The 24,222-nt window shown below is 37.0% G+C and overlaps 1 protein-coding gene across 1 annotated transcript in view; it reads right to left on the bottom strand.

Annotated features, from left to right (window-relative positions):
* Window positions 1-263: 263 nt before the first annotated feature.
* Window positions 264-24,222, bottom strand: part of UBR1 (ubiquitin protein ligase E3 component n-recognin 1) — a 147,486-nt gene continuing 123,527 nt past the window's right edge. The window contains exons 39-47 of the mRNA XM_044660018.1: window positions 24,054-24,204; window positions 16,483-16,570; window positions 14,983-15,116; window positions 13,640-13,748; window positions 12,467-12,523; window positions 9,863-9,940; window positions 6,406-6,576; window positions 4,388-4,489; window positions 264-3,077 (exon numbers count right to left, since the gene is read on the bottom strand). Coding sequence (XP_044515953.1) covers window positions 2,936-3,077; window positions 4,388-4,489; window positions 6,406-6,576; window positions 9,863-9,940; window positions 12,467-12,523; window positions 13,640-13,748; window positions 14,983-15,116; window positions 16,483-16,570; window positions 24,054-24,204 — 1,032 coding nt within the window. The 3' untranslated portion in view covers window positions 264-2,935. The remainder of the gene's footprint in view (window positions 3,078-4,387; window positions 4,490-6,405; window positions 6,577-9,862; window positions 9,941-12,466; window positions 12,524-13,639; window positions 13,749-14,982; window positions 15,117-16,482; window positions 16,571-24,053; window positions 24,205-24,222) is intronic.

Below are 24,222 nucleotides of genomic sequence, written 5' to 3'. Positions count from 1 at the left end.
GTCAAAAAAATCTCTGAAAGCAAATCATCATAGGGCAACAGTGCCTTAGTGGATAGAGAGCCAAACCTGGAGATAGGAGGTCCTGGGTTCAAATTTGGCCTCAGACACTTCCTAGCTGTGTGACCCAAGACAAATAATTTAACCTCAATTACCTAGCCCTTCATTTCACTTCAAAAACTTAGTAGCTTAAAAGATTGGCCTATAAGGTCTTTTGATGTCCAATTTCATACTTCAGATAAAAATCCCAAAGAGTATAAGTCACTTTTATTTCCTTTTTAAATATACACATATAATATTTATTTCAAAAAGCACAAGAACATATTACAAGTCTTAAATTTACATTTTGCAATAAAAGATATCAATATATGCATCATTTTGAATAACTTCTGAACTTTTGTTTGTCTGAATGGAATTTGAATCAGTGGCATGAACATGTTACAATCACCATAGATTATCCTCACAGTGAACCAAAATGCATAGTAGGTTATGAAATGATAAATGACCATTAGTGGATGACCTTGTAGCTCATATATTAGAATAATAAATTAACTATACAGAAACATGTTTTTCCTACTGCAAAGACCTCCTGCCCCATTTCCCCAGACATTAGAAAAACATGCTTTAGGAGCATCTTCATGAACAGGTTCCTGGTTCAGTGGGAAAAAAAGTGACCTTGTGTGTTCATGACTTCTGAATGCACCATTTCTGTGTCTGCACTATTTATGTGCAAACTGCTAGAAGGTTTCTAACATACATAGAAACTTTCATTTGATAGCAACACTGAACAGTGAGTCCGTGCACACAAGTGCCAACACTAAGTTGTGAGTAGGTCTCTATGTACCCATCTCTTGGGATGGATTCTTTGGCAGTCAAGATTTTACTAGCCACTGCCAGGAAGTACCTCTGGCAGCCTGATGGTTTAACATCAGGATTTGTGAACTGAATGGAAAAGACTAGTCAAGCAGGAAGAAATTATTCTTCTGAAGAATCTGCCTTTGCTTTATAAAGTTATTTATATAGGGGCTTATGAATCAGGGCAGAAGTCAACAGCTGGCTGCTATTGTCCAGCACCCTGCCACATCTCCCAGCTAAATATTTAGTGCAACCTGCTGAACTCTAGAAGAAACCTAAAAGGGAGAAATCTGTGTCTTTTCACCATATCAGCAAATTTATCAAACTGAGCACTGAACATTTCAAACTCATCCAACTCTCCATAATTCAACAAGTTTCCTACTGCTGAGTTATCTTCTGAATACCTTTTAAGTGCTTAGAATCAAAGCTGTAGAATTATTCAAGTATAATAATCATGATTATCCTGATACCTCTGGCAGATTCTTTTTCCCTTTCCCTCCTCAAAAGAAAAACAAAACACAAAACTAAATACAAATGTGTATCCACAAACATCTGGCATACAAACTTTTAACTTGTTTTTATAAAGAGGTAATGGGAGAGGAAATCATTATACATAAATGGAAGACAGTCCTCATCAAAGTCAAAATACATTCTCTGAATGGATCTTTCAGACTCCCAAGGCATAGAAGTCATGGAAGCTAATGGAGGGCTTCGATTTATCCTTTCCTTAAAGCTTTGCATAACAAGTTCCCTTCATATAAAAATTATGGCTAAGAACCCAGAAAGCTATAGGCAGATTCTAAAAAGCACTATTATTTATAAGCAAGGAGGCTCGATTACTGCATGTTACAGCAAGACAGAGAAACAGACTGTTGATCACATGGCTTTTTTTGGGTTGTCTGTATCTGTCATAAAACTAGAGTTTATGAAAGGCTGCACATATATGATGAATCAAAGATTTAAAGTCTTCCAGGAAGATATAAACTATAACAGAATTGGCCCAAATCTGGTCATTGAAATCAATATTTGTCATGCTCATCGGGGAATTATTCATTATGGTCCTATGGCTACTAAACACCAGTATCTGAACAGATTTCTGTCAGTTACATACAATGGCACCAGGACAAAGGATGTGATCTTATGTTAGAATCTAGGCCCTAAAAAAGGGAAAGTGCAGGGTTGGTTTTTTTTTTTTTTTTTTTTTTTTTTTTTATCATGGGTCCATGATATCAGTTACAAGACTCACTTTAACATCAGGAAGACTACACAATTCTAGCCCTCAGGGTTTTACAATAAGAAAAAAAAAAAAACCAACAACAAAAAAACAAAGCTCTGACTAAGAAAAGCAGCAGCAAGAAGCATGTCTGGGGCATATTCCCAGAAGAGAGATGGAATTTTTACTTTTTGGAATTTTTCTTCCATTCTAATAACACTCTTGTCCTTTATTATGCCTTTTCTGGTTGGAAATGAGGTTATTATGCTCAATTATCATCTTGTCCCTGCTGCTTTTCTTCTGCCATTTCATTATAAATGCTGGTCTAGTTGATTAAAGCCAAACAAGGACAAAAGACCAGGAAGAATCATAATGAGAAGAAATAGCAGCTCTAGTCTGATGGCTGGTGTCACACAGACTTAAAAACAAACAAACAAATGTCCCACACCTTCTTGGATGGCATTTTTATCAAGAAATGCCACCAAATATACAGTGAGAACTATGAAATACCCTCTCATTTCTGGCATGATTATTGAAGAAGGATAGCTCTAAAGAGGAAAATTATTTCCTTAAAATATTAGCAGAATCTTAACAATTGTGGGGCAGACAAGTTATTTTCTTCAGTGTTCTACAACAGAAACAGGTTAATATATAGGTATGCATATGCTTTATCTTGAGGCGTCAAGCTTGCTGACTGAAAGCAAAAATCTATTAAGGGATATTTTATTGAAAGATATGAATCAGGAACTGAGGAATGATCCCTTTGCCACCCCCTCCCCCCACCCCATCTCAGTTCTCCAAAACGTGTCCAAAATTCTAGACCAGTCTTCATTATTGCCTTCATCTGTGACTCTTCTGAGGAACTGGGACTCAAAGTAACTGCCAGTTGAATCCAAATAAGATCTGATTGGTTTCCTGACTCCTTGCGATTTCTTCTATAATACGATGTTGCTGCCAGAGCAAATGAAGTTTCTGATAACGCTCATGAGATAAATGTAGGGGGTTGCCCCTCCTTCATAGGAGAAGAAATGAACATATGTTAGCTTGAGTCAAACAACTTCCAATACCTTCTGGCAGTCTACATTAGTTTGAAATCTTGATACGTTTCTAGATTTCCTGGTGCATAGGCACTTAATAAGTGCTTGCTGACCTAACATTTATTTTCCTAAAACAGTTATTAAGGCAAGGCTTGGTCTGGAAAAGAAAAAAAGGCTTGGCCACTCCCACACTTGGCAAATGAAAGAGAAACTTATTCCAATTAAATTCTGAAAATCCAAAAAACAAGATGGTGAATGCTAGGGCCTGGACTTTGGGGGTGGGGTGGAAATGGCAAGATCTCTGTTTCAGTAGAGGAGATCTCACTGTCTTGCCATCACCACTCCATGCAGGTGAGACCCTGTGTGATTCTAACAGTCAGAATTCTATTCCTTCACCCTGAGATTCTACAGGCCAGTATAATGGGGCTAAGATCTAAGGAACAGAAAGTATATAAGGAGAGGAAGTTAAGGATGAATGACTGACTGGCTCCTACTAAGAACTTACTTCCTTTCCCCTCAAAAAACAAACACAATGAAGTGATACTCTGTTTAATCTTGGTTGTCATACCAAGTTTTACTGGTAAGCAAAACACATGATTTATAGGACAATTATTTATATATGAGTCTGACTCTGGGAGTAACTGTTATAGAGTGACTGGCACAAAAGGGCTCTGGCTTAGATCTTGCCAGTATTGACGAACAGTGATACCATATACACTCAACCATTAAAGATTTTCCCCATAACTCAACAACATTCTATTTTCTCAGTTTTCTTCTCTTCATACCTAGATTCCATTACTAAATAGGGCAACAAATACTTAAGATAAAAAAAAATCTCTATAATTAAAGGAGTTTCAAAGTTCCACTATAACTACTAGTTTTTCTCTTTTAGAAACAAATTAAAGATAAAATTCTAATATAACAACAACAAAATCACACTATTCCAGAGCCCCTTATAATAGTATTTAATTGTCCGTTTTTTTGGGGGGGGGAGGGAGTATCTTTTTTTGGTTTCTGTTTAAAAGCACTTAAGAAATATACTGGATCATGTTTTTGTAATTGGAGCAATAAAAAATTATAAAAGTGTTGCATGAAGCAGAAGCGTATCTTCTGGTGGCTTCACGTTTAGTAAAAACAATCAATAGTACTAAGAGGACAGGTCTGCAAACCTATTTCTTTTCTTTGTGTTCAGTTATGATGGTTATTGCTCATGGCTAAAAAGACTATCATGGTAAAACACTAACATGACAATTCTCCCCAACAGTGTGACATCAAATGTCCTTACTTGAGCCCAGGGTCTGTTTCTCCATATTCATCCAGGTAGGGGGCTGGAAACAAGCAGCCTCTGGCTCTGCCTTCAATCAGGACCACTTTGCATTCCCTGATCCTGAAAGAACAAAACATCACTCGCATAAGACAGTGCTAGGTTAGGCACTGTGCCAAAGATAATTCCAAGAAAACAAATTATTTTTATCCATATCAACCATAAGCACAGACACCTAAATATTGGTGGGCAAAGAAGAACAGCTGCTTGTTTTTGTTTTTTTTTTAAGATTATGTGTTTAGAAGTCAGGGTTATAGAAAAGTCAGTCATTAATATTTGTTAGGTGCCAAGTGTTAGAGATACAAAGAATGACAAAAGAGAGTCTGCCTGTGAGGAACTCACAATCTAATGGGATAGATAACATGCCAATAATTTCATAGAAACAAGTGATAGTCAGGAGAAATGTGAAGTAATCTCAAAGGAAGGTACAACAATTACGAGGGATCAGCAAAAGCTTCCTGCCATAGGTGGGATTTCAATGGGGTCTTGAAAGAAGCCAGGGAAACCAAGAGGGAGAGATGAGAAAGGAGGGCATTCTAGGTGTGGGGGGCAGCCAGAGAAAATGCCCAAAGCTGAGAGATGGAACATCTTCATTCAGCAGTCATTGGATCAAAGAGTCCAGGAGGACTAAGGCAAATGGTTGCAAAAGTAGTAGCAATACAACCAGAAGAAGAAGAAACAGTGAAAGTACTAACTGAAAGAATGGCTAGTTTTTAGTTAGTATGTTGTCATCAAATATCTGGAAAATGGAAAGCTTTAGCAAAATATTTGAACTACATAGCTTCATAAAATTTTAGTGCTAAAATGGTTCTAAGAGTGCTCTATCAATCTTAAAAGTTTTATGATCTCTGACTAGAATAGGGTTCAAGTTGTGGAGTGTTTTCTCTTTCTAGCTACCATCTAACAAAGGGTCAGAATGCTAGCAAGCCAAATCTGCACCCCACAAAAGCTTAGAATGGGTTTTACTTTTTAAAATAAAGTTTTATTGTACTTAAAGATATAAAAACCATTCTCAGCTCACGGTCAGTACAAAACCATAGCCATAGCCACAAAACAAGCCATATTTGGCTTTCACACCATAGTTAGCGAATCCTAATCAAACCCAAGAGAGTTCTATAACTTTTATTCCTTTGCAGGTACTACTTACAAGTACACAAGGTCATTAGTGTGAGTAATGTCCTTTCATATACTTATTATATCCTAGTACTACTCAAGAAGTATTCATTCTTAATAGCATGTGGGAGAGGGAGAATTGTGTAGGAGGAAGTAATTACTAGAGATGAGCCAGAAAATTTGAGTAGGAAGAAAGAGAATTCTTAGCAAAAAAATTTATATAGCTCAAAAAAGGTTTTTCCATGTGCTATCTCATTTGATCTTTACAACAACCCTGTGAGGTTAGTGCTAGGGAGCCAAAAAACAGGCTGGTTGATTTTGTTGCCATAGATGTTCCCAGGTGAATGAAATACTATTTAGGGAATTTAGTTCTTGTGTTTTAGCACTTCAGGTCTAAACTTCCAGACCCTCATTCTTTCTCCACTGCCTTTTCCTCCTTGGAAGGAACCCTGGGAGTCCTCATTGCTAGTATCTATAGTTTAAGATTACTTTTTGACTACTATTATGTATATGGAAAATGTGAGTTCCTTGAGATCAGACACAGTGTTTGTTTATTGACAGACTGATATGCAACTTTTAAAAATTAAAAATGCATTTCTGGTTCTTCTGAATATCTTAGTCATGATTATTTTATACTTGATGAACAGTCTCAGTATACAACTATAAGACTTTCCACAATATAATCAAAAGCTACAGTAAGTTGCCATGTTTTTTAAAAGATAATCTAAATTTTATAAGCTAACATAAATATACAAACTTCACATCATTATCCATAATTAATGACAATCTTCCCTCTGTTAGGTTCCTTTGATGGCTTCTAAATTCCCTAAATTCATCATAAAAATATTCAAGAACTCATTATTTACTTTAGAAACATGCAGACTCCAGCTCCACAGTGAATGGCATGAAAAATGCAGGCTCCAACCTCCTCTCCATTCACAATTTCTTGGCAGCAAATATTCTGTGAGCACAACATGGTTCCACAGAAGAGACACAGAACTGGGTGCTTTCGTTCATCATCTGAGGACCTTGGGCACCTCAAAAGCAAAAAGAGAAGACTAAATTGAAGTTGGGTTTGAAAAAAGGTCACAGTACACAAAATTTAGCACTAAGCAATGCTTTAGGTTTTGTTTTTAAAAACCATGTGTCTATTTTTCAGAAAGAAAGTTCCTAAAATATCAGTCAATATTGAAATCTTTCCTTTTAATACCTGACAAATAATTTCAATTATTTCTTGATGATTTCATAAGAAAAATGGCTAAAATTTACTGAAGCCTTATAATTTAATTAGGTTTGGTAATAAAATTCAAACAGTAACATTTTTATTTTAGTTGTGGAAAAAGATTTCAATGAACAAATGAAATAATATTTATGGATTTGATTATAAGAATATTTTGCATAAGAACAGGCAAATTTCTCTTCCCTTGAGAGAAAAAGATTGAGAAAAAGATTTCAGAAAATATATGTAATAAAAATGTGACTTCTGTAATTTGTAACACACTGAGATGCCAATTCCCCAACAGTAAACTAGCTAAAGGACATAAGCATATGATTTCTTTCCTTTCCTTCCTTTTTTAAAAATGTTTATTAATAGTTCAACGTATGAAGGAAACATCCAGATCTCTGAATATAAAGGTACACATTTCACATTAATTTAAATCAACATAAAGTAGAGCCTCTATACTGACATACTGAAATTTATTTTCTGCTTAGTCATCTCTATTATGTAATCAATTGTATATTTATTTACCATTCTAAAACTTCACGATCAAATTGATAAAATTTTGCTAAATTTCCACATTTGCTCCTTCCTCCCTTACCTTTTGACTCAGTATCAAGTAAGGCAGAAGAGTGGTAAGGGCTAGGCATTTGGGGTTAAGTATCTTGCTCAGGGTTACATAGATAGGAAGTGTTTGAGGTCACATTTGAATTTAGATCCTCTCAACTCTAGGCTTGACACTCTATTCACTGTGCTACCTAACTACCCTGAGCATATGATTTTCAAAGGAAGAAACAAACTGCTAGTTAATAACTTGAGAAATTGTTTTAAAACTCTACTAATCCCAGAAGCACCTGTTAAAGATAACTTGAAGGCATCACTTTAGACCAATGATGGGCAAACTATGGCCCGCCGGCCAGATGCGGCCTCCTGAAATGTTCTATCCAGAGGCTTGACATTATTCCTAATATGACAAATACAATGAGTAGGATACAATACAATGAAACTTCAAAAGAGCTGCCTTAGAAACAGACTAACAGATGAGCATTTCCTTTCCTTTGGCCCCCTCTTTAAAAAGTTTGCCCATGCTACAAAAAAATAAATAAATAAGTAATCTGAGTGGGTTGAATGAAACGCAATTTGGGAATGAGGAAGAATAAAGGGAATATTGGGAGATTATAAGATGATTGGAGGAGGAAAGAAGGTATGGGAAGGTATATAGGAGATAAAGGAAATGGGGTATGTAGGAGAGGGCAGCCCAAACAGATTTATTCCCAGAGGCTTGAGATAGAGGATACAGGGAGGAAACTAGGGCCAGTAAGAATGTTTAGGTTTGACTGGAGGGTTTCTCTTGTTAGTTTCTCCAGTCTCTTGAGGGAGGAGTCAAGAGGGCCCCTCCCTGCCAGTCAAACTGATGGCTGGAGGAAGTCTTGAGGTAGGTACTTCCTGCCAAGATGGATGCCCCCAGTTCTCTCAAGAAATAAAAGAAAATGATTCCTTCCCCTTGAGTCCTTGTCTTAATTTTCGACAGTGATTCACCAAAGGGTTTGAATAGGTAACAAGGGGATTTATTAATATCAGGGTCAGTCAGGAGGGGAGAGGGGTTCAGGGTTTTCTAATTGCTGCTAGGGAGAGGGGTGAGGGTAGGGAATGGTTTGCAGAGAGGTTTAGACAGAGAGAGTCCGGCTCTCCCAGGCAGGAAGATTTGACTGCCTTTTAAGTAAAGGCTTTATCAAATCATTAAAACTAGGGGTAACTTATTTGAGGATACTCTACTTGCCTATAGAAACTAAACCCACAATGTCTAAACTCCAAGCCCTCCCTTCCACCAGGACCCAAAGGAAATTCAGGGAAGGGGAGGGATGGAGATGGGAGATCAGGGAGGGGTCCAGAGAAATGAGATAGGTCCAAATTTCCCCAAGGCAAAATAAGCACAGGCCAAGGCTGGAAGCCAAGCCAAGCCGAAAGGCCAAAGCAAAAGCCTCCAGCCACAGCGAAAGCCAGAAGGCAAAAGCCCCGTCAGTTGGAACTTCACCTCTATTTATAGCTTTAAGTTCTAACTGACTTTCTGAAGATTCTAAGACGTTTAACTGACTTTATGTGACCATTAGAAATCACAGAAGCAAAAAGTTTGTTAGCCAACTTGCATTACACCCATCACTACTTTAGACCCATCAAATTGGTAAGAATAGTTATTGATAAAATTCAAAGTGAGGCTGAATGGAGAAACAGGCACATCAAGGCTGCTAGGATTATATAAATGAATTCTAAGGATCCTAAAAAAAAATCTGGCTATCACAACCTCAGTGTCATACTCAACGTCTCATCATTCTCTCTCACCAAATCTTGTCACATCTTTTTGATATGCCCCTCTTTCTCACCTCTCATCTATACTATTGAGGGAGCTTTATTAGTATAGTTTTCAGGTCCTATCTCTCTCTCCACTCCAATCCATCTCTTAACACAGTCTCTAAAATGAATTTTCCAAAGTACTAGTGTGACAGTTCCCCTCCACTCCTGACCTCTATTACTCATTCAACTGTCAACTTTATACTACTTTGTTTGGCAATTAAATTCTTCACAACTCAGAACTATCCTTAATCAAATCAAATGAGAGTACATATAGAGTGCTTAATAAATGATAGCTATTATTATTGTTGTTGCTGGGAGGCAATTGCAGAGTGATAAATAGTTTGGTTGGCCTTGGAAGCCAGGAAGACCTGGGGATCAAATTCTGCTTCTGAAATATGTTGGTTGTGACTGAGACTTTAGCAGACTTCAAGTTCAATGAGTCAGTCCCATGATGGGACAACCAGAAAAGCTAATGCTAACTTACAATGCATTAAGAGAACCATATTGAGTGCTAGGGAAGTGCAAGGCTTGCTGTCCTCTTTCCTAGGGAGATCACATCTGGAGTACTATGTCTAGGGCTAGGTGTCACATTTCCAAAGGGACAATGATAGGTTGGATCATGTCCAAAGGAGAGTCAGGGCGCTGGAAACTGTACCATATATGAATCAGCTAAAGAAATAAGAGTTGTTTAATTTCAAAAACAAAAGACTTAAGGAGAAAATGATCACCAACTTTGAATAATTCCTTCTTACCTGAATTGAGAAGCCTGGTTAAGAAGATAGCTATAGTCTTCTGGAAGTTCTATCAATTTATTTCTTTTTCTTGGGTACCTAGTCATTTAATATAAGAAGTCACATTTCATGTAAGTATAAACTTAAAACAGGAGTAGGGTGAGGGAAGAAAATTAAGATTATCAAAAGGTAGTAAATGAATGTCACCTGATGCTTAGACCCTAGTCTGACTCCTATTATATACTGAATGAAGTGTAAATTAATAATGTTGAATGTCAAAGTCCTTCAACTTGTTCTGTGTTTCTATTTAATTTCTTATTCCACTGGTCCTATGAGCCAGTAAAACCCTGTTGGACTGGTTTAGCCCCAGCCCAGGACACATGTATACTAAGGCTTAACTGACTGGGACACTCAACTCTGTCTCCTCTCCCCAGTTGCTTGCTTGCTGTGGTACAGTTAAATTTCCTGCCACAAATTTTTCATTCCTTATTAGGCAAGTCAGAGATTATCTTCATTGTAGTTTCTATATCAAAAATGTGAAACAAACCATACCAGATTAAAATATAATTGGGAAATATTTAATAAAATAAATAAAAATACAATAGAACATATGTAATATGAACAAGTGATTTTCCAAGTAAATATATGATTGGCAGAGATTCTTATGTATGATATAATGGCCCCATTTCAATTTCACATTGGCATTACTGGTCTGAACTACCCTACTGCCTTGTCCCATTGGTGAGAGGGCATTCTTCCAAAAGTGCTGTCAGCTTCTCGTCCAAAAACTCTTTATGAATGGGGGCAGCTGGGTAGCTCAGTGGATTGAGAGTCAGGCCTAGAGACGGGAGGTCCTAGGTTCAAATCTGGCCTCAGACACTTCCCAGCTGTGTGACCCTGGGAGAGTCACTTGACCCCCATTGCCCACCCTTACCACTCTTCCACCTAGAAGCCAATACACAGAAGTTAAGGGTTTAAAAAAAATAAAAATAAAATAAAAAATAAAAAACTTCTATATGAATAAAGTCAGAGCTCTGAGTAGTTCTGGGCTGTTACACAATTAAATGTGTATACTGCTACATGTCCGGGCCACTGGCCCTAGGCTGCCCATAGAATTGTGGGGAAGTCGGGGCCACATATCTATGTGGTTTTCTGTTGGCATCTATTCTATAACTGCTAGAGTTTCCCTCCTTTTACACTGAAGCTCCCCAGCAGGATCTGATTGCATTCAGATCTTCTCTTGTTATCTCTGGCACATACTATGCTCATTCCTGCCTTTGAATGTACAATTTCCCTTCTTAAATATCTTCCCTGTACCTTTCCACTTGTCTAAATCCTGTACAGCCTTCAAAGCCTCTACTCCAAATTCACTTCTCCCATAAAGACTTTCCTAACTAATTTCATTAAACATGGGATGATTTTTCCTTGTAATAAAAAAAATCTAATGTACTGTATGTAACACATTTTAATTTATATTACCTTGCTATGTTTTTTTTTAATGTATACATAGATAATCTGCCTAATGTAAGATTCATGAACAAAGGGACTGTGTATCCTGCTTTTACCTTAGTACCACACTAGGGGCACAAAATAAAGCTCTCAGTGAATTTTTGTTAAATTGAGATGAAGAGCTTTGGTGTTAGCCCCATGGTGTGTTCTGGCTAGTTCTAGTTCTTTTACTCTCTTAGCCTAGTCTCTCCTTCCTATGCCCTTCCCCTTGCAAAGTGGTTAGCACTAGGGACAGAGTGAAGATTCTATTATCTATGAATATTTACATAAAGAAGTATGGGGGGTGAGAAAAATGTGGCAAAAGTCAAATCTGTGATAGTTTATGTTCTGTTTGCCCCCAGATTTTTTCCCCCTCATGTAGATGGTTTTGGCATTCAATATTAGGAGGTCATTCTGTGATTTCCTTTAATTAGGGGAGAAGTTCTGAAAATGTTTACACATATCATAGGCATAATGAAAGGGGCCTGAGAATCATAATGTACAGCAAAAAGTATCATTTTGTCATTTCAAAGGAATTTGACTGTGAAAGGGAGGAGAGAGAGACCAAGTAATAATTTGACTATACGGTCCAATGAAAGGTTTTTAGGGACTTAAGACATGTTTGAAATCAATAAAGAAGGAAGTAGTAGATAAGGAAAGCTTGGAGATTTGTAAGGAAGGATAATTTAGGATGCAACATACTAGAATGAATGAGAAGAGATGGGATCAAGTATATAGTCTTAGCAAGTAAAGGGGCTATCTCTTTGTCAGTCAGAGAGGGAGAGAGAGAGAATGAGAGAATGAGAGAATGAGAGAATGAGAGAGAGAGAGAGAGAGAGAGAGAGAGAGAGAGAGAGAGAGAGAGAGAGAGAAGAGATCAAGGAGTTGTGATGAAGAGAAAGGGAGAAAAATGAATTTCTGGCAAAGATCTCACACACAAAGTATGTTTGCATATATATATATATGCATGTTTGTATGTATATAAAACTATATGCATACATACACATGCATATGTACTGAATGGGGAAGAGAGGATGAAGAAGCAGTTGGGGGTTTTATAAACACAGTGGCAGGCACAATAACTATTTCAGAATCTACAAATTAGAAGGAGAAAAAAAGTTGAATAGCAAAACCCACCTGACTGCAGTATCTCTTCCTTTCAAAAAGCTTGGTAAGACAGGATCAGAACACCACCTGTATAGCAGAAGCACCCCATCCCCCATAACAGAAAACAGGTGAGTATGGTATTACAACTAAAGAATAATGACCAACAACATAGCCTTTTTCTCCTACCCTTTGTATCCCATTTCCTTTAAGCTGACATCTTGTTCTTTATCTTATTTTCCTTTACTTCCTTTTTTGTTATTGTTATTATCATACCATGTATCTTGTTACAAAGGTTGAAATGGAATAAACAGAATATACCTGAGTAAACTAATCTAGCAAGTTCAACAGTCTCAAACTCCAAGAATAATAAAATTCTGACTACAATTAGTATAACCTATCACAATTACACTCAATACAAATCATGACAGATTTAAAAACTAATTAATTGATTGTGGCAGAGGGAAAAGTGAGGTATAGGAGGAGGAAAGAAAATGGGGAAAGAAGAGAGGGGCAAGAAGAGAATAAGAAAAAGGAGGGAAGGGAGAAAGAAAGGAAGGGAGAAAATAAAGAAGGGAACAGAAATAAGAGGAAAGAAAAAAGTGGGGATGAAGAAGGCAGAAGAATGAGAGAGGTAAGAGAAATGGAATTATTTACAGAAAAAAATTGAAACGGTTCCATACATAGAGCAAATAAAGTTGAATGGATGGATAATTACAAAAATAAAATTAAAATTTTTTGTAAAAAATGGATAATTGGAGTTGAAAAGAAAAGTGCACTATCTCCCCACACATGCCTTTTGAGGAAACAATGCCAAAGGAGTAACCATTGTTTTGAATGAGGGAAAGTACTTCACCTCCTAAATCTATGTTGGCAAAGACATGGCACGCATTCCCCACTGTGCTGGAAGGGGCTACTCTGTTCCCCCTCTCCACAAAGCCTGAGGACATTTTTTCACATGCACCCCCACTTCCCTCAGCAGCTCAGTGTGAGTACTTCCTTCACTGTCTTTGGTAATGTGGGGGACTGACAGGCAGTTTGAAGGTTCAGTTTGGGCACATGTTCTCTAAAAGGTCCACCAATGCTGTCCTAGATGGTATAGCTTAGTTCATTCATTGCTGATCAGTCTAAGGCAGTCTTTTCAAATTTCTAAAGTTCCGTGTCATCTCAATACCCATTTAAAATGACATTTTGCCTGCTTAGTACCTCTGGAGTAGGGGGATTACAGTATCCCGATATTCTTGGAAAAGCACGAACAGATTGGTGGGTAAGGATAAATAACTGCAGAGTGCATTGAATTGCCCTTCCTCACAAACTGCAAGAAAGGAAAAATGCATTTAGTGAGCATATTATCTCATATTAGGTATCATATTATTAGAGTTTCTATCCATTTTGTATTCTTTATATCCTTATGAAAATGAAGTTTGTAAATAAATCACCACCTGCACAGTGAAATCATATGAAAGAATAAAACAAAACATCTAGAGATAAATTGGTAAATTCATAATTATTTGGGGAAAAACTACCTACTTTACCAATAATCTTAAATTACAAAGCATATATGTCGGTTAAGGTTGGGGTTTAGTCAAGAGGTGAATTTGCCCCCACAAATAACACACCAAGAAAAAAAGAATGAATTAAGACTTAGGATTTCTTGACTCCTGAAATCAAATCTCAAAGTGCAAAAACCACTTGGATAGTTGGTAAGAGCTAATTCAGAAAAGCCCAATAAAAAATAGGATGAAGTTAGAAATAGCTCTTGTTTTTGGGCAGTACATTACTTACTGTTGAAGAACAGTGAATTTGGTTTGATTCCTGCCTTTGTTACTTTTGACTTGTGTGATCTTGGGCAAGTCAAAGCCTCTCTGGGCCTTAGTTACTTCATCATAAAATGAGGAGATTGGACTAGTTGCTGAGGTCCTACCTGGCTTTAAATCATATTAACTGTGATATGATCCATCAAAATAATAACAGCCAACCCCTAAGTAAACTAGTGCAGAAGAAGCTGAAAGGAGATGATCTTGAAAAACTGAGCTATTAGGCAGGAGAGCAAGAATCTTTAGTTCAACTGAGTGTGACTTTAAGTACAATGGATCTTATTAATTAAGGAATACACATTCCCCAGGGCTGGAGTAACAAGTCATTTTTTCTGTTGCTACCACCTATCATTACAGCCAAAGAAAGAAAGAAATGACATCTATTTTATAGAAGAATGCTTCCAATTGCAGCTAGCCTCACCTCCTATGTGCATTTTACAAGTAAAAGGATCTCTCTAAAAACAGGCCAAGATATGACCTAAAAGAATATGAAGACAGCTTTCTTTATGATTTCTAAATGATCTGCAGATGCAATGTTAACCTCTATGCCAGGACTAATCCTCATATACAATGTGAATATAGACTTTCCATGGGGAAGTGGTTTTCCTTCTACTTTATTAAACTGTATTGCCTCTACCTTGAGCTTAAAAGAGAAAACTGAATTTTCTCTGGAAATCTCCAAATATATAGCTCTATGACTTATTTTCAAAACAGAACACCATTCTTACTTACCTGAAAGTAATTCTTCAGGTGGTGGCACTCTCAGCAAATAATGGAAAAACAAAGCAGAACATCGAAGGTAAGGAATAATGCCTTTCTTCACACAATCCCATAAATAGGAACCAGGAACATCACAGTTGATGCATCTACAGAAATTCCAGAAGACTGCAGATCAAAATACTGAAAAGATTGAAGCCCTAAGGTCTTAAACTTGTTCTTCATTTTCTTAAAACAATTAAAAAAAAACCACAGGATTTTTGCCTGTATATCATTTTATAGCTAGTTAGGACAAAAATAAAGTTTAAGATTTGTATATTTAAAATTCCTAGGGGAAAAACAATACTTCTAGCATCCTTCACCTCATTTTGAAGCAATGAAACCTCCTTTCTCCCCACTGTCTTCCTGTCCTTTTTTTCATTATAAAAGGCTAAAACATTTGCTCTTGGGTTTTTAAATTAAAGAGATTCAGAATTTCGTTCTGCAACACCTTTCAGATTTTAATACCCACATTTTTTTAACCTACCTGAGTGTATAAATCAGAAAAATTAGTTATAAATACTAATAGAGATAAGTGGTTACCATATCAATCAATACTCTCTTGGCTTCTTTACTATTTGCCCCCCTCCCCCCCAAAGGAAGACTAGGGAAGTCTGGTACCAGACATACGAAGATGAAATAGAATTATGATATTTTGAACTTTTGCAGTATCAACATACTTCAGTCTTACTTGCTCTACTGAGTAAGCATATAACTCAATGAACTGCTACATGAGGGTCGCTTGGGTTACAGAATTGAAAGAATAATTTGCTATATTCATAAAACATAGCTTGAAAAAAATTAATCCAAAATCCATTTTATTTTTGGAGATGGCTTAGGTTATTTGTTCATGTGCTTCACTGAGGCTTTACTTCACAGACGAACCATATTTTGTTATAGACCTTGTATTTACTTACCAGTAGCAAATGAAATCATACATTACAGGCTTTCAACTATTTTAATTCTACAAGGTTGGTAGCCATTGTGTCTACTTGGCCACATCTTTGTCTCTGGATAACACAATCTGCATTATGATCTAAGAGGACTTTTTTTGTAACTGTAAAAGCATTTGGTCATTTCCCCCTTTCTCATGACTTTTTACCAGAGAATGTTTTCTTACCTTGATGATAAATCTGCCCATTGTATCCTAAATTTGCCCCTTTTCTCCCCTGGCTGGTCCCCCTCTTTCTCTGTCCCTCTCTCTTTTCTGAGACACTTTATTTATCTGTTGTTAAGTTGGTACAGAATGCTGCTGATTGGTTGGGTAGTCCTAAGTGGGCTTGAAAGACTATAAAAATAAAATCTGTACTCTGTTTATACCTGTTCTTCCTTAGCATGCTAATAAATTTCTTTGTTTTCAGTTTGGCTTTTTCCCACAACTACACCACCACCTCAACTGGACAGATATGCCTTTCCCAAAAGGTCCCATTTCTCTTGACTAAAAGGATTACTGAACAAATTCAAAGTGTTACTTACCCATTAACATACTGAGAGATTTCTGTGTAGAGAGAAGATGCAGAGCGAGCCTCCTCACTATCTTCTTGTAACTGCGTAGGTAAATGGTCTGTGAAGAAAATGAAGTATAAAGTGATTTCACTCATTTACTATTCAGTTGTGAGTTGCAAATCCTATGTTCCATGGGGCTGGGATGCATTTTATATATATATATTCCCTTCTAAAGATACAAAAGGAGTGTCTTGACTCCCAGTGGTTAATTCTGCAGATTAGTACTGTTAAGTCAACTGTGCTAGAACATGGCCTTGCTAAATATGGGAGTTTAATAAATGTTCACCATTATCATAATAATCACATAGATTAGCAGTCATCCACCTACCCCGAGTGCCTAGGAATTTTAGTCAGGCTGGTAGGAATTCAACCTGCAAATGGGGAAGCAGATTGCTGCTCCTGCTGCTGCTGCCACCAAGCTCAATCTTAGAATCATAAGGCTGGAAGGGACTTTGTGAGGTCATTTAGTTCATCCCCCTGTCTTCAGGCAAGGCCATACCTAAACCATCCCAGAAAGATGAGAATCTATCTTAATTTTAAAAACTTATAGAGAAGGGGTTTCCACAACCTCCCTTTTCAACCCATTCCAATGGTATGAAAGCTCTTCATATTCTTAAAGACTATCATTAAATTGCTGTTAGGCCTCTGGGTTGAAAAAAAAATGCCATTTCCTTTAGTTTTTCCTCCTAAATTTTATCCCAGGCTTTTAGTTCTATGTTTCTTCTTCTGAATTCTCTTTGGGCATTTCATATTCCTCTTCAATGGCTGATCCCAAAAGTGTTCATAATACCCAAAGAGTTGACCATAAAAGGCAAGGATGCACCTTAGGTCTGACATCTCATATTATTTATGTACACTTGAGTTATTCATTCAAAATTTACTGAAGAGTATACCACTAGTGAGAGAGCTAGATGGTACAGTGGGATAAAGTGCTAGGCCTGGAGTGAGGAAAATCCAAGTTCAAATATAGCCCATGTCACTTACTGGCTGTGTAACCTTGGGCAAGTCACTTAATCTGTCTGCCTCAGTTTTCTCAACTGTAAAATTAATAACAATAGCACCTTTCTCCTAGGGCTTTGGATTGAACAAGACAATATTTGTAAACCACAGTGACTAACATATAGTTGGCACTTAATAAATACTTGTTCCCTTCCTTTTCTCCTCCATATATAAGACCCTGGGCTAGGTGTTCTAAGGGAGACAAGGATGAATAAAAATTTACAATTTAGGAGGGAAGCTAAGATATGATATGCCTCTAAGTAACTCTTATTACAAAATTGAACATAAGGGAATAAAAAAGGCATTAAAAAGTACTATCAGAATTCACAGATGTTCCTTTTCCCTGGCTGGGTTGGGTAAGAAGATAAGACCAAGAAAGAAATTGTAAGTGAACTGGGTGTTAAAGAATATTTACAGGTAAAAATTAGAGGAAAGAGTATTTCAGGTGTTGATAAAAAATGTGAGCAAAAGAATGGAGGTAGGAAAATGTAAAGAATGCTCTGGCAATGGCGAGTTGTTAAATTTGGCTCTAATATAAGATTTACAGACTGATAAGTGATAGTTGAAAAGGTAGGTTGGGATTGTATCAATGAAGGCTTTGAGAGACATAGTAAGGAACTCAAAAAATAAGCAAGGTGTGATGTGGGATTGAACTTGGGATAGCAGTAGCAGGAATGGAAAGTCAAACAGATATAAGATGTATGACGGGAAGGATTAGACTAGAGAGGAAAACTTTGAAGGCTAAGATGTAAGATACTGCTTTTAAGCTTTGATATATATGTATGTATATATATCAAATATAAACTTTGATATGTGTGTGTATATATATATATATATATGTGGTACTAAACTTTTTGGGCTTAGTACACACATTTATACTCTTAAAAATTATTATGGGTCACCTCAAAGAGCTTTTGTTTATGTAGATTTTATTTATTGATATTTTCCATATTAGAATTTTAAATGGTACAGTATTATTATTAAAATAGTTTTGACCTTGTAGACCCTCTTAGACAATACTCTGAGAACTGTTGGTATTTCAAATACTATGTTATCTATAAGGACAGCTAGGTGGTATAGTGGATAGAGTATAAGGCCTGGAGCCTTCCTGAATTCAAATCTTGCTTCAGACACTTACTAGATGTGTGACCCTGGGCAAGTCATTTAACTCTCACTCAGTTTCTCATCTGTGAAATGAGTTGGAGGAGGAAATGTCAATCCACTATTGTATCTTTGTCAAGAAAAACCAAAATGAGATCAGAGTCAGTCATGACTGAAAAATGAGTGAACAACAATATGCCATCTATAACTTTATATTATAGGTCTGGAAATCGAAAAATTGAGATCTCAGGAAAAGGTATAGAGCTATCTTAACTGAGGCCTCTTATTAAAGACTTAATGACAGAAAGTTCATAGCCTTGGTAACCAAGACTGCCAAAGAGTACATGTGCTACATGTGAAATATTTTCTGAGCGTGTTCCATCCCCCAACATTTTAATATATGTGTAATGAGCTAGCACTATAAGAGAACTCATTATAGTTCCTGGGGATCTAAGTCTCTAGTCTGACTTCCTCTTGTCCAATGTTTAGACAGAGAAAACTTTATCATCTCCAACTACCATCATCACAGCATATTGGAAGGTAGAGATCCCAGACAATCAGTAGCTTTAACTAGTAAATCTGTATCTGCTATTTCCCTGATCCCAGTGATTGAAAGTTCATGTCTCTTCAGACAAAAGCCCTCTTCCCTAAACTACCTCTTTTTGTATTAGTCTCTCTCTAACACAACCCAACTATTTCCTCAGTTGTTTCCTGTTCTACTTTCTTTTTCCATGATGTCCTCTAGAATTCCCCACTCAATTGTTAACAAATTTCTAGTTTAATTCAATTTCTTCCTTTCATACTTTTCCCACATCCCTCACTCACAAATAGATTTCTTAAGACAGTATTATTTTTATTGCATTTTTCCTCATGTTTCAAGAAATACTGGGACAGGAAAAATAACTGGCATATTGTCTTTCTCCATTGCTATTTCTACTAAGACCAGCAATCCTCCTTCCTATGATTCATTCCATCCATCTACTGCACTCTACTCAAATATTTATTTTGGTCATCTGCTGGCTTTCAGGTCATTCTTCTTTCTCAAGGCATTCAGTACCTAAACTATAGCTTTCTAGTAGAGCCTAAACACTGCTTTCCTACTTGAGGACTTTTCATATATATTCTAATATTACCTCAAACACCCTAGCCTCCCAGTTCATTAATATCTTCAACTCAAATGAACTATAGCTCTATTCTACTCAGACATTCACAGGCTGGTCACACACATCACTGATAACTGTGGCACTTTCATGATTCCAAACTCAGAAATCCCTTCTCAGATCACAGACTCCCATCCTTCCCTCTTTCCCTCTCCTACACTCTTCCTAAACCCATTCTATGTCCTCACTACAACCTCTAGTTCCTCCCTTTCTTTTTGCTCTCCTACTTCATATCCTGCTCTGCTCTCACTTTTTCTTCTCACCATTGTTTTGACTTTGCAGTTGACAACTTCAGTCATGTACTATCCTTTATTCATACCCTTTATTCTGTCCCATCATACTGCCATTCATATTCTGCTAACCCATAATTTTGGATTATTTTCACCCTCTATCTGCCTTCTCTGCTCATTCTCAAGTCTAGAATAAGTCCCATTATTGTGTTGATAGGGTCCACTACAAATCTATATTATCTAATCTCAATTGGAACTTAAAACTTCAATATCACTCTTCAGCTTCACCTTTCTTACAAGTGTCCCTTTTCTTTGCCAAGGTCAATCTTTCTGCTATTAACTTCTCACAACTCTAGGAGTTTGCTCATTAATCATTCAATTTTTCTCTTATCTTCAATCTTTTCCTACCAACTGGCTTTCCCTCCACTAATTATAAATATTTCTAGTACTACCCCACCCTTAAAATTTAATCTTGACATGCCCTCAAGTTATCATACTATAGCTCACCTCTCTTTTATTGCCAAATTCTTAGCATCATCCATTCCTGCTGTTTCTATATTCTCATCACCCACTTCATTCTCAATCTTTTATCCCCTTTGCACTCAGTAATGATGAATACTGTTGTCTATGCCTCCACATTGGATAGCTTATCCTTCCTTAGCATACTGCTCTCTCTTGGTTCTTCTTCAATATACTGATAAATATTTAGCTGTCTCTTTTGTTCACCTCTTGCTCTGATAAACTGGGTGTTCCAGGGCAATGTCCTAGGTCTTTTTCTTTTCTTTTAAGCTCACTATATTGGAAATCTCATTAACTACTATGGGTTCAAGTATTAATTCTATTCAGATGACTCAAATCTACATGGCTAGTCCTAATTTTTCTCCTGAATGACAGTCCCATATCTGCTAGAGCCAGGCATCTCTTCTTGGATAACTCAGAGGTATCTAAAAATTCAATTATTTAAAATGCTCTTGGTCCAAATTCCTTGGGTTTTGTTAAAGATATTGCCACCATTTCTGTCATATAGATTTGCCACCAGAGTCTTCCTTTCCCATTCATCTGTACCAATCAGCTGCCAAATCTTGACAATTCTACTGTTATAAGATAAATTAATAAGATGTTTAAGATTAGTTGGGAGGCTTAGCAAGCAGGGCTGGAGAATTCTAAATGGAATGGGGAAGCAGGAAGTTGTGCTTCTCTCTCTGAGATGGACTCCACAGTGGCTGGGGAAAAGTTGTAACTGATCCCCTGGGAGACCTCAGAGGAAGTGGAGTTTGCATCCTGATATCCAGAAGGAGGAAAGTCATCTGCCTGTGGGAAGTTAGATTGAGACTAAAAGCTAACCTGAGTTGCTGGTTAGCTCAGGTCGGTTTAGCTCCCTGATTTACCCAACTGAAGGAGTACTGGCTAAAGACCTGGGAAAGCTGTATCATCTCTGGATTTTGACAGGACTCAGCTGTGAGGATCCCACTTTCATTCCTGATCTCCACTGTGCCCTGCCCTGCTATAGTTTCTAGCTTACTGTAGATAAGTCTATTCCCTGACCCTGAGGCTTGCTAAGCCTCACAGCTAACTAATCTTAAACATCTTATTAATTTATCTTATAACACTACCCTCATATCATTGATCCCTTCTCTCTACTCACAGCCATCTCTCTAATTTAAACCATGATTGTTTCAAACCTGGACTTCTATGATACTGGCAGCCTTCTATTTGGATTCTATTCTTTCAGGCTCTTTTCCTTCTGAATCAATCATCTACAAAGCTAACAAAATAGTTTTTTTGGTCTGACCATGTTTCTTTCCTACTCAAGAATTTTCAATGGTTTCCTGTGGATATCTATAAAAAAATAAACTCCTTAGCTTGGCTGTTAAAGTCCTTTATCATCTGGAACTATTCCAGACTGATTTCATACTACTTTCTTTCACATTCTCTATGTTACAGCCAAATTGACCACCCTGTTGTTGCTCCTAGAATTTATCTCTGCACCTCTGCACAAGCTGTCCTCCATAACTGGAACAAACATGTTCTTCACCTTTGCCTCTTGGAATCCTTAGCTTCCTTCAAGGTTCAGTTCAGATACAATCTCCTTTGGGAAGTCTTTCTTGATTTTCCTAGTGTTCTTACCCTTTTCAGAAGTCTGATATTACTTATCTGTTTACACGTTAGGCAGGAAAGGGGCACAAGAAGACCCAAGTTCAAATCCCCTTTCTAGCTATGTGATCCTGGTCAAGTAAATCAGCCTCTGCCTGACTCAGGTTCCTCAAGTATGAAATATGCATAACAGTATCTACTTCCCAGGGTTGTTGTGAGGATCAAATTAAACATCTGGAAAGCGTTTTGCAAACCTTAAAGCACTATATAAATGCAAGGCATTATGATTACAATATTTGTCTCTTCCAGTAGACTGGAAGCTCCTTCAGCATGACTACTGTTGCTTTTGCATCCAATTTCCACCTCATTGATACTTAATGCTTATTGGAATGAAATGAAGGAGTGCTTTCTACCTTCTCAATTTTCAGTAAAGTATTCTTAGTTGTGCACATATTGTATCACCCCAAAGAATATAAGCTCTGGGAAGGGAATGGCAGTTTCTCATTTTTTGTCAACGTATCCCAAATGCCTGCCATGTATATAAGAGGTGACAAACACTTGCTGGATTAAACAGAACAGGTGTGACATCTATCCAACTAAAGTCCTATTCTTTTGATTTTTTAACTAAAGTTTTGTTGTGTCCTGACAGTATTTTTCTGCAATGGTACATGGCAAATAGGTTGCTTACCTCGAAGCTATTGTGAGGAAAATATTTTGTAAATCACAAAATGATAAAGAAATTGAGTTATTATTTGCCTTGTTATTCACCATGAATTCCCCATTGATTTCTTTGTTATTAAAACGTTTTTCTATCTTTTATGCTGCATGCTATTTGTTTAATACAGTACTTATATACTTCTTATGATTTGTGCCAATTATATTACTCTATTATCACACTTGTTAAATTTCATTATCTTTGCTTCTGAACACTTCTCATGAAATCAAGATCATTCTGAAAGGAAAATCCATCCAACAATATCTTTATCACCCTCCTTTGAGCTTGGTGTCATCAGCAAACACTACAACTATTCACAGAGTTGTGGGAGAACCTTTTTATCAAGACTATCTGGCTCCAGCTAGTTTTCTCATTCTTTGCCATACATTCTCATAATCCACAAATGAGGCTCCTTGGCCATTTTTTGGCTCATTACCTGTTAGTGGGAAAGAAAATGTGGGAGCATGTTAAACTTTAAAGATGTAGATCTGGTCTTTTTGGAAAAGAACCTTCTCTATTTTGTTTCTCCCATGACCCTTTTGCTATTCTTACTAATGTCAGAGTAAATGTCTACTTTGGAGGATGCTAAAGAATCTCATTTAATCTCTTAACAATGAGTGGTCCCTTAAGGGGACAAAAGAACAAGGATATGAGGTCTAGGTGGACCCCCGATAAAGTACCAAAGCCATAAGTGTGAGAAGGGTAGAGATCAGAGCTCCTTTATGAATCCTTCTTCAAAAGTTAATATACTCTTGTGGATCTTTTTTTTGTCTATCACTATTTCTCCTAAGACATTTGTTCTCTCTCATAAGCAAAAGTACAATAAAAATTTCATGGTAAGTGTACTCAGGGGTCTATTTAAATGCAGCAAATTTGGGCAAGTCTGTTAAAGGACTAAAAGAGTTAAATGTGTAGAGAAATGTATAAGGATGATATTCTTGTGGGGAAATTGAGACTGTGGGATCTGGGATCAGTTCTGCATGTCTCTATAGCAGCATTTGAGGAATGAGGATGGATAGTTCAGTTGTTAAATCCTTTCACTGCCATGTTTACCTTTCCCACACAATCAGAAAAAATTCATTCTGAAGTAAATGAATAAATCTCTACCAAGAAAATCACAAGCAATTTGTAGAAAAACGAGACTGACTGTTATCACAAGCAAAATTAATTCCCTATGCTATGAAAACAAAGAAAAAAGTATATGTGAAGGGGAAAAGGTAACAAAACTGGAGGGAACTTTACCTGTCTCTATGGTGATAAGTATCTGGAATATGTGAGCCATCGTGATCAAATGGAAGAGATAAAGGTGGTTGTAGGAAGAGCTAACTGAAGAAGGTTGCAAGGCAACAGCATCATCCCAATACAAAGATGGGAAGGATGAAACAGCACCCACCTGTGGAAGAAAAAAATG

Source organism: Gracilinanus agilis, chromosome 2 (genome assembly GCF_016433145.1).
Source record: "Gracilinanus agilis isolate LMUSP501 chromosome 2, AgileGrace, whole genome shotgun sequence".
Classification (NCBI taxonomy): Eukaryota; Metazoa; Chordata; class Mammalia; order Didelphimorphia; family Didelphidae; genus Gracilinanus; species Gracilinanus agilis.
The sequence above is the reverse complement of the archived record's forward strand: the minus strand, read 5'-3'. Positions and strand labels throughout refer to the sequence as shown.